We start from the raw sequence: 11327 nt of genomic DNA, 5'->3' as shown, positions 1-11327 counted from the left end.
GTGTAGGAATTTGAAAGAAATCAATGGAGGCCATGCTTGGATAAGGGTAGGGTGAAGGCCAGACTGGTGGTCCTTAATCAGCTTGAACTCAAACGCAACAGGAAACTTGGATAAGGATAGATCGAATGATGGCTAAACTGGTGCTCCTAGTCCCCTAAATGAGATTAACTCAAACGCAACAGGAGACATTTTCTACAAACTATCAGCACACTGTATATCTGAAGTACGCCTTCACTACGGCGTTTGGCACAGTGGTCACTCGGGAGAGTGTTTTCAGCAGGTGATTCAGTCCGAGTGTATCAAAGGGTGCGTTCGGAAATGCGCACCGGGTGTGGTTGGGGTTAGGTTTAGGCATAGTTTTACTGAGGTTAGGGTTAGGTTTAGGCATAGTTTTACTGAGGTTAGGATTAGGGTTAGGTTTAGGCACTCACTACACTGAGCACACACCCGGTGCGCATTTCCAAACGCACACCCTTTGATACACTCGGACTGAATCACCTGCAGAAAACACTCTCCCGTGGTCACTCCCTCCAGAATGGGCGCCTCCGTGGTTTGATGTGGAAGGATTTTGTTCCGCTCTCCCTCTGATTGCCTGTGCCTTGGCCTCCTTGCCCCCAAGTGTTCCATCATCCAGGGTTGTCATATGTCTTAAGGCCAGGGGGTCTGGAAAAAGTCAGCTAATATTTTTAACTTTGATCCCTTTTTAAATAGGACCTCTATGGTTTAACCTTGTGTACGCGTTGGTAAATCTTCCTTCTACTGGAAGGAATGGGTGGGAAAAGGGTGTAGCAGTGCTTGGTGACCTCTACAGAGACCAGGATCTTAAATATTTGAATTACTTACAGGCTGAATTTATAAACAACACTGGCATTATGTACAAAGAATTGCTCTCCTCAAAATATGGAGACCCCTTCTTTTATTATTATTTCATTTGCAGGTTATGGTAAGGGTCACGAGGCATCGCTCTACTACTAAGTGCTGCTGCAGAAATACAGCACCACCAGTGCCCTGAAAACTGTATGAGAAAAAGACATTGGAATTACATTCACAGAACAAGAATGGGTCATCTTACTACACTGTTTAAAGCGCATGTCACGATATATTCGTCTAGGGCAGGGTTCCCCAATTGGTTTTCCCCAAGGGCCAAATTATGTCTAGGGTACCAAGCCGAGGGCCACAACATTGAGAAGGAGAGCTCCCATGAAAACTGTAAATCTTAATTGTGTTCATCTGTGCACCCACCTGACCGGTGGCTCAGGAAGTAGTAGAGTAAAGTTTCCCCCCAGATAAGTGAGGTGTCCTTGAGCAAAGACACTGAACCTCTAAACTGCCTCCAGTCTGTTGGTGGTCATTATTCATGTAATCCTGGACTGGTAGGCTATTAATTGGGGTATTGAAACTTTAAGATCTACTTGATACAATTTGTGGGAGCTATTCAGTTTGTCATTTATTTGCTATATTATTTGATTCCTATGTTATTTTGTTTTGTTTAATTCAGTTTACGTATTATTTTAGTTAATTTTTGAGTTACAGCTAAATACTCTTATTTTGAAGTTCATGGGCAATATGCAGACAATTTTACATCTTTTGTACTGTGATCCAGAGCTGAAATAAAACACCACAAAATGCACTTTCTGGCTTGGACATTGGACTCATTCCCTGTGTAAGATGTACCTGGTGCCTCATAGTGTGGGGATTTAAGGGGAGCAAATGCTAATTTCGTGCAAATTTGTCTTAAAGCGCAACATTTTGCACAGATGTAGCCCAGGGCTTGCTCCAATGATTTAGCTAGGGCGCCCGAGCCGACGACCTTCGGGGTCGCCACAGCGGCCAAATCAAGTTGGGCTCCCATTGACATTCTATACAGGAGGAAAATACCCAGAAAAACTTTTTTTTCTGGGTATTTAAGTAGGATCTGAGGGGTCTAACTTGGGGTTTGTCATGATGCTGAATCCATTCACGCGTTTCTGGTCCACGTTACACTGATAAGAACTAGATGCGTGCGCAGGTCGGTTCCAAAATTAGCCAATGAAACCAGCGCTCCCCAAAACAACAGGTTTGGGGATAGGACGGAATTGATTACATGATACAGTCACCTGTGCATTTAGTCTCAATGTTTGTAAACAAGAAACCCGTCTATTGCAGGCATTTCTTTTGCACAAAAAACATTCCTTGGGCTAGAAATGGCCTCAGAAAACAAGGCCTTAGGGTTTTTTTTTCTCGTGCTAATCAGTCTAAAAGTGCAACGTTTTGCACAGATGTAGCTCAGGGCATGCTCTAATGATTTAGCTAGGGCGCCCAAGTCGGCGACCTTCGGGGTCACCACAGCTCCAGAAAAAACCCACAAAACTCTGAAAAGTGATGATTCATCACTTTTCATCACTAAACCATCGTTTTCTGGGGCCATTTGTAGCCCACGGAATGTTTTTTGTGCAAAACAAATGCCTGCAATGGATTCAGCATCATGACAGACCCCTCACATCCTACTTAAATACCCAGAAAAAAAAAAGTTTTTCTGGGTATTTTCCTCCTGTATAGAAAGTCAATGGGAGCCCAACTTGATTTGGCCGCTGTGGCGACCCCGAAGGTCGTCGGCTCCGGCGCCCTAGCTAAATCATTAGAGCAAGCCCTGGGCTACATCTGTGCAAAATTTTGCGCTTTAAGACAAATTTGCACGAAATTAGCATTTGCTCCCCTTAAATCTCCACACTATCAGTGGCCTTTTGAAATGGTCTGTTAACTCTGTTTGGAGGACAAATAGCCACTACACATTGGAATGCTCTTTGTCTCTCTGTGTCTCTCTCTCTCTCTCTCTCTCTCTGTGTGTGTGTGTGTGTGTGTGTGTGTGTGTGTGTGTGTGTGTGTGTGTGTGTGTGTGTGTGTTTCATGACAGCACAAATCACTGGTACAAGGTCAACTAAAAGGAGATCCTAGTAAGCATTACGGCTTACACAGTAACCACTTTATGTATCTCATAATATTGAAAGACAGACAGATAGAACAGAGTACTTTACATAACATCAATTACAAAAGCAGAACATAAAAAGAATAAAAATAACAGACGGGGCTTAGGCCTACTCATTTACAAGTCACGAGTAGCAGCAGCCATCTGAACATTATGGATGTCTCATGTCTGCAACATAATTCATGGAAGTAGTGCATTGCAAGATAGAGGGCGCCAGATCCCTTTTAGTCACACCCTACCACTACTTCCTGTTCATCCACAGAGCATTGATTCTAGTTGTTTTCTCCATTAGATTTCTTTTCACCTTTTTCAACTTTTATTACTTGGGATGGTAAAAAGATGAGGCAGACAAATAAAATGTATTTTGACGAGTAATAAAAGTTGAAAAAAGTGAAAATAAAGCACTTTAATCTAATGGAGAAAACAAATAGAATCAATGCTCTGTGGATGAACAGGAAGTAGTGGTAGGGTGTGACTAAAAGGGATCTGGCGCCCTCTATCTTGCAATGCACTACTTTGTGAAAAAGTGTGGCATAGAACATCAGTTCTATCTATGCCATTGCCAGTCAGACTATGCAATGCCACCCCAGTTGCTACCAGTTGCCACCCGGTTTCATTTAGGGATCAGCATGGATGGGATCAGCGCAGGAGTTCACTTACTCCAGAAGGTGGCAGTAATGCAACACAAAGTGCAATTTACAACCATGTGTACGCTGTATAACCCCAAAGAAGAAGAAACACCGTTCAAGAGATGGGATTTATGGCTCTATGAAGTGAGCTGGATCTCTGGGATCCGTTCCTTTCAAAGAGCCGTTCAAAAGACTCGTTTAAGATTAGAATTACAAATCAATTCAACCCTATCCATCTGTTTCCGCAAGACTTTACTGTAGCATTATCTGCGGGACACTTTTTGATTGATTGATTGAAGACTTTATTAGAAGTTTGCATAGGAAAAGGTACAGTTTCATGACGGTACAGTTCACTGGTACAAGGTCTACTAAAAGGAGATCCATGAAAAGACTAAGCTTATTTCCACTGGAAACCATTCCGGTTAACAGCAGACAAGGGACGCTCACATGTGTCGCATTGCTACGCATTGTGAGCTTGTAGATCTACTATTTTCAAAAGATTTTTTTAAATTGTATTCATTGGAAAACCTGTGAAACGCGACATTCTGCACAATGAATACTTTCCACTCTTTTGGTACTTTAAGTACATTTTTGATACCAATACTTTTGTACTTTTACTGAAGTAGCCTACATTTTAATTCCGAACTTCAACTTAATTGTGGCAGAGTATTTCTACATTGCAGCATTGATGCTTTTTTACTTACGTAAAGAATACGAATTTGAGTACTTCCCAGTCCCACCACATGTTCATTAGAAAGGAACGGCTCCCTACTGCGAACCGGATCCCATCGTTCATTTTAAAGAGCCGATCAAAATACTCGATTCGTTCGCGAACGTCCCAGAGCACATTCAGCTAGACGCTGCTGTGCTCTGTGCTGTTGTAGCCTCTGTGTCCTGTAGAATCTCATTTATCCTTTATTATTAACTTTAAAACATGTCTGAGAGAGAGAAAGGAGACGTCGATTTAACTGGTGCTAAACAGAACACTGGTGTATGGCTCGTAAAGGTAGAGGGGGGATTCTTTCTGATAATTTTACAGGATAAAGTTTCTTCTGCTAAATGTTAATAATCGTTAGCATAACGTTAGCCGTTAGCGGCACTTTATGAACAATCAGTGTGAGTTGTTTCCGTTATTTTTCGTGTTTATCCTAACTAGACATAACGTTCATTGTTAGCCTTATGTCCATTCCAGACTATTATACATGATGTATTCTCGAGTTTGAGTTGATCCAAGGCTAGTTCATTGTGTTAAAGTACTAACTACTACGCAGTTCAGAGACCACTTGTAATGAAGACAACTGGCATAGGCATGGCTGGTGTTTTTAAAGTGATCAGCACAAAACCTTAACAGCTGCTGTCCATCATCTGATTGCATTGGTAACATATCTGTATTCTGATGTCTGTTGTGCAGGTGCCCAAATATTTGGCTCAACAATGGGCAAAGGCGCCTGGGAGAGGCGAGGTGGGGAAAATAAGAATTGGCAAGTAAGTGAACTGAAGCAGCTAGAGCTATGATAGTTACATGAACATACATGACTGACTGATGTATGTACTACTGCTGTCTTGAAAATTGGTGTTATGTTATTATTAGTTTGCAATGTTAGTTTGCAAAGGTATTTCTTATTACACCTTAAATAAAAAGCCTTGGATTTTGAATTGAATTATGCTGTTTCTTTCAGGAACCAGGGGAAAGCAGAGGTATGTGATTGTCAATTTTGTTTTAATGTGGATACACCAATTCTCTAATCGTTTTTTCTTTTTTTGCCAGGCTTCAACCTGTCTGTCTGTGTGTTCACAGCAAATTGTGTTTGAGCACTGTACCAATTGGCACCAAACCTATTGTTGTGTATGATGCTCGTCTACAGGTGTCTTTCACTTTGAATGAAGAGCTGACAGTGATCGACTGCTCCGGAGGCAGCACTGTGTCTGCACCTCGTGAGCATCCGTTCACCATGCAGACAGTGGGAGGTCAGACATTGGCTGTCTTCACTGAGACCTCCTCAGGTGAGCCTGTTGACCTAATAGTAAGCTGCCTGTTGCAGAAACCGTTCAGTAGTTGGGATGCAAGAATAAAACACCTGTGTTACTGCCTTTTGTTTCAAGGTGGTAGCAATAGAAAACGAAACTCAAGACGTGATATTGATATTGGAAGATAATAGACGAGAAAGAGTGTCACCCTCTACTGCGTCCGTTATATACAGTACTAGTAAGATGCCTGAGGGCGACAAGCGGCGAGGTAGCGCCATGTCTTGGCCGTCTGTCCAGTGATGTATATCGGACCAGTTACCCATATATGGAGATCCATGTACTGTATATGGATATATGCTGTGAGACCCCAAACATGCTTACTCAGTTATTCCTTATGTGAAAATCCTATGACGTCTATCACATCTGACATCATACTGTACAATCCCTTTTATGCCCATACATGGAGATCCAGCCACACAGATATGGGCTGTCTTCCTCCATATATGGGCATTCCCATATGAAGTCCTGTTGGATATGGGCTTAATATTGATGATCAGGGATCTCCATATATGGGCATAGAAGGGATTCTGTTAGAGTGGTTCCCATGACATCACAACATACACCAGCCACACCACTGTGATGTCACCTTGTATGCCCATATATGGAGATCCCTGCTCTGAGTATCTGACATCACTGTGATGTCACAGTGATGTGCTAGGGGAACCACAGTATCAGGTGTTTTCCCTGCTCTGAACCTGTGATGTCACATTGATGTGTCAGGGGAACCACAGTGTCAGGCGTTAGCGGACAAGTTGTGCCGGTTACCAAAAAAACGGCTACCAAAAGCTGTGTTGTCTTGGTAACCATTCTTTGTCCAAACAGCCTAATACAATACATTTATTACTGTTTTTATAGATACAGTTTAATCTATGATACGCATTCATTTAGTGACAAAACCTTTGACCAGGACTATGTTTGACATGAGATGTCCTGGTACACAGCATTTATGGACACCTGCAATCTCGGAAATTTGTATTATCTGTGGCCATGGTATAACATTAATTAAAGCTACAATCCGTAGGTTGTATGTCTTCTTCAAATTACCTTATTGACATTGTCAGCCACTACTTGTCCATTTCTCAGTGGTAGGGAGACGACCTCCAATGACTGCTGATGTGTTATGTTTTATGAACCTACTCTACAATACAGAGAAGTTAAAATAAAGTTTGATTCATTAAAATTAGTCCCGGATTGTAGCTTTAGTGGTTAACTGTGTTTTCTATTCATAAAACAGCTAAGGGGTAAGTTCTATTTGTGCCAAAGTGGAAGAACTCATTCCACTCTGCTTCTTCATGTGCATCTGGCTCTAATACACACCTTTTCCAATGTTCTGCTTGTCTGTATAGCCTAATCTTTCTTAGCTTTTCCCCTTTGTGTGTCATTGTCTACTATAAATTTGAATCATAAGTAATATACTGTATGTAATGGATAAGTAAACATTGAAGGGAAAAGAGAAGAGAATTTTATGTTGTTTCCCCTGTCCTGCTCCTCCATGTATGAAACGCTTGTTTACGTTCCTTTTTCAGTTGCCTTATTATGTATAAATTACTGCTCAGATGTGAATGTATACCTGATTTCTATTTAATCTTAGTGCTACTAGCCTACTTTTTTTCTCTCTCTCTCTCTCTCTCTCTCTCTCCCTCTCTCTCTTTTGAGGTTTTCAGTTCATTGCCAATATATGATCACAGACCATTTTGCAAGCTGCCTTTTGAAAAGTTGGGATCTTTTGTGTGTGATTTGGACCTTGTTAACATATACCTGTCAATCAACACAAATCTGTCTCAATCTTTGTAGAGTTTCTTTAATGTGTGTGCATGGAGGTCTTTGATTGAATGTGCCGCAAGCACTCTTGTCCTTGGATTATAATGAATTCTATTATTATTATTTTTTACGATGGACGCTACTTGAGCTTGTGCTGTTCCTGTTTGTATTGTGTGCCTAGTTGCACACTTGAGTGTCGTGTGCGCTGGTGTGTATGCGTTTAAATGTTGGTGGAGTGTCTTTGTGCTCGCTTGTGTGTGAGCGCATGCTTGCTTGCTCATGTGCACGATCGTGCTCATAAGTTTGTGGATAGTATACACGGAGAAGCAGCTCTGTGTATCATCAATCGTCTCATCTGCGATTGACGGGTGACTAAACCCTTGGGTGAGGTTCTTATTGTTCGCCCCCCCTTCCTTCCGTCTTCCATCTCTCTGCTGTCATTTCACCATCCCTCCCTCCCTTCCTGTAGGCCAATCAGAAGAGAGCTCAGGTTCGGGGGCAGGTCCAGGTGAGTTCCTCCGTCTCAATCCCCAGAGGGTCTCAGAGGCTGCAGCGATGGGAAACATGCAGGATGTGGGTTTTGTTTTCTTTTTTGGAATGTGGTTCCTTTTGGCATCAAATATTGGTTTTGAATGGTTTGTCCCTTGGGATTAGAATTATCCACTCTGGTCCACTTATGGAGCAACGTGTCTGTAGAGGATTAGTGTCAGACGATTGGAGATCTCCGCCTACTGATAAGTCTAGGGACTTTTAAATGCCAAGGTAGTAACGGGAACACCGGCCCGGTGCGAAGAGCTGTTAACAAAGCTATGCCTACTGATTTGGAAACAAATCATGTCGCTGCACCAATATGAATATGAATGTCTCTAGATGTCTCTAGAGAAGTGTTAGAGACTGACTTGTGAGTCTAGAGCAGAGGTTAGAAAGGCTGTGGTCAAAAAAGGGTCAAGGCATTTCAGAGTAAAGCTTGCTGATGTTAGCTTGGATGCCATTTGTTGGTAAGAGGCTGTTGTGGTGCAGTGTTGGTTAAAGGAATGTTCACATGTAGATCTGATTTCAATTGATTGAAATTCAAGAAATAAAGAACAGGTGCACCCCAGCATTGATTGAATTGGACTGGATTCATATGCTGTAAACAGCAGAAATGAACTCTGCTTTCAAGTGGAAGGTTTGTGAAAGTATCTTGAGTTGTTACCATAGGTTCTACTCACAACTTCACACAGAGACACACACACACACCCTTTCCTGTTAATAAGATATGGATTGAAAATGAATGGGAACAACACGCACACATTTGCAGTGTGGATTAAAGTTTTGATTAAATCTCATCTGTTGTAGATAAAATAGCTTTGGAGGGAGTGGTGGTGCAGAGAGCAGAATGCAGACCAGCTGTCAGTGAAAGCTACATGAAGTTGAAGAGGTAAGTATGCTATGGAAGCGCACACACAACCGATAAATCTCACATTATTCGTCATTCACAAAACTCTGTCTACTACTATACTGTTCCTAAAACTGACGTTGGATTATTTTTTTCTCTCTCTCCTTTTTGTTTTCCTTCACAGTTTTGTTTATTCAGGATTCAGGGCATACATTAAATAATGGCGTACTTACATTTTATGTGAAACACCCACATAGGAAAAAGCGATGCACAGTCATATAAATGCCATACTATCATTGTACTACAGGGTAAGAAGAACAACATACAAAAACATGCAGGATTAGTATGCAAGACAAGTAGGCTATCAAAAATATAAAAGAAATTGCGTAATCCTACTCCAGCAAGGAGTGGACAATTATAGATTTCATACCCTGAAGTTATTCAGACAAAACAAAGACACACAGGCAGATAGAAAAAATAAATGAATACTAATTATGATACACACAAAGCAAAACATGGCTTGATCACCCCACAAAGCAATACATTGAACATAACCCACACCCACACATAGTTCCTCATAGACATACTAGAACCTGACGTCGGATTCATGAAACGTTTGCACAGCCATGATTAGTGTGTAGGTGTATAAAACAAGAGTAGGAGCAGGAGCAGTGTCCAAAAATTGTTTATTTAAAAGGATGTATACCCTATCAGCTTCCATGTGCACACATTGTAATAGGTCTCTAATGTCACTGGCACAGATTCATTTTGTGAACGGAAGTGATTGTGATTGTCATTTGACAGGATACAAATTGAAGAGTCCACCAAGCCTGTCAGGTTGTCTCAGCAGTTGGACAAAGCTGTCACCAACAACTACAAACCTGTAGCTAACCATGCTTACAATGTAAGAAAAATGGCTCCTATGCCTTGTACATCCAAACTGTCTTGTTTCACAAGTTACTTACTACACTGACATACTTGGTATATATGTGAGAAATACATTTCTTACCTTAACTGTTATGATTTATTTGCTAAAGCGTGAATATGACAAGAAGAAGAAGGAGGAGGGCAAGCGGGCCAGGGCTGACAAGCAGCAAGTGTTGGACATGTTGTTCTCTGCCTTTGAAAAGCACCAATACTACAACATCAAAGACCTGGTGGACATCACCAAGCAGCCTGTGGTAAGGATAATGACATCAGCTCTTAATGTCATTGGCTCTGAAAACCTTAGGTTCAAAGTTATGTTTTGACACGCAGCAGGTAGCAACATGGCAGACATTGAAATGAAATGTTCAGATCTCTGCCCAAATTCAGTGAATGTGCTAAAACTAATCAGATGGAAACAATTTGGAAATTAAAACGTTACAGCTTCGCAAAACCAAGGCAAAGACTTTAGGCTGGTCCGTCATATGGGACAGTATCAGAATTCATATTTAAAGCAGTGGACATTGTTCCAAGACCATTTATTACATTTAGATTCCCCCAGATGTATCAGTAAGCAGAGTTTGTCTGGCTACGTGAAACTATTTTTCAAGTTACCTTAAAGTTACCTTAAAGGGATATTTCACTCCAAAGAAATTGAGTTATAAGTTACAATGGGTTTGTATAGGAAGGGGCCATGTATGATATAATGAATATCAAATATCTAAATTCTGAATCAAGCAACTTAAAAACTAAGCCTGAGTAGACGACAAAATTACCCAAAAAATATTACGTGAAATATCCCTTTAATGCATGAAGCGCTCCTAAACGCTCATTGTGTAGCCTAAAATGGATTGGACAAAACAAGCAACATTAGTTGACCCTCCTCCTCACTAGCTGATATTTCTTCTTCCAGAATTACTTGAAGGAAATCCTGCATGACATAGGCATCTACAATGTGAAGGGAACTCACAAAAACACATGGGAACTCAGGCCAGAGTACAGACATTACCAAGGCGATGAGAAGATGGATGAATAGCTTTGTCTTCAACACCTTTAGGGATAGAATTTCCTTCAATATGTTTTAATGTACAATTTGTTCATATTTTGGAGTCTTTTTCTTCCATGTTTTATGAGGGTCTGTATATTGTGTTTGCTTGAACCTTTAGGGATGGCAATTCCATCAAGATGTTTTAACACAAGATTTGTTTATTTCCTGTTAATACATTTTTATGAGGTTCTGTATGACGTTCTGTATGTTATGTTGCTGCACTCTTGACTCAGCTGATGAACAGGATGTGAAATGTATTTTCATTAGTATCAGTGGTCTCTGCATAAGGCATCCTTGCAGCAACCTTCTTATTGTGTTATACTTAGAATTTAATTGTTTTCAATAAATAAATGTTGAATAAAATTGTTTACATACTGAATGAAGACACTAGTTTGCTTTGTTACTAAAGCAGTTTAGAGAATTATGGAAATGATTCGATTGCCTATACCTAGTTACAGTAGTTTGAATTAAATGAAATGGATTGTTCTGCTTGAGTTTGACCGATAAATGCATTTCTTTTCTTTTTTTGAAGCGGTGAAAACCGCTTCCTATGAGTGGCTTTGTGTGTATCACGCCCATATATGGTCATTTTAG

General features: G+C 40.8%; 1 protein-coding gene across 1 annotated transcript; it reads left to right on the top strand.

Annotated features, from left to right (window-relative positions):
- The first annotated feature begins 4464 nt into the window (after positions 1-4464).
- On the top strand, positions 4465-11106 carry LOC308287962 (general transcription factor IIF subunit 2-like). Its single transcript, XM_080729304.1, has 9 exons — positions 4465-4600; positions 5006-5079; positions 5274-5292; positions 5460-5598; positions 7853-7891; positions 8722-8803; positions 9566-9665; positions 9799-9942; positions 10599-11106. The coding sequence occupies exons 1-9, from the start codon at positions 4529-4531 to the stop codon at positions 10719-10721; spliced, it is 792 nt and encodes a 263-aa protein (XP_080585430.1). The 5' UTR covers positions 4465-4528; the 3' UTR covers positions 10722-11106.
- Positions 11107-11327: the final 221 nt, after the last annotated feature.

Source organism: Nannobrachium achirus (genome assembly GCF_963921795.1).
Source record: "Nannobrachium achirus genome assembly, chromosome: 7".
Taxonomy (NCBI): Eukaryota; Metazoa; Chordata; class Actinopteri; order Myctophiformes; family Myctophidae; genus Nannobrachium; species Nannobrachium achirus.
Note: the sequence above shows the minus strand (reverse complement) of the source record. Positions and strands in the feature narration are given on the sequence as shown.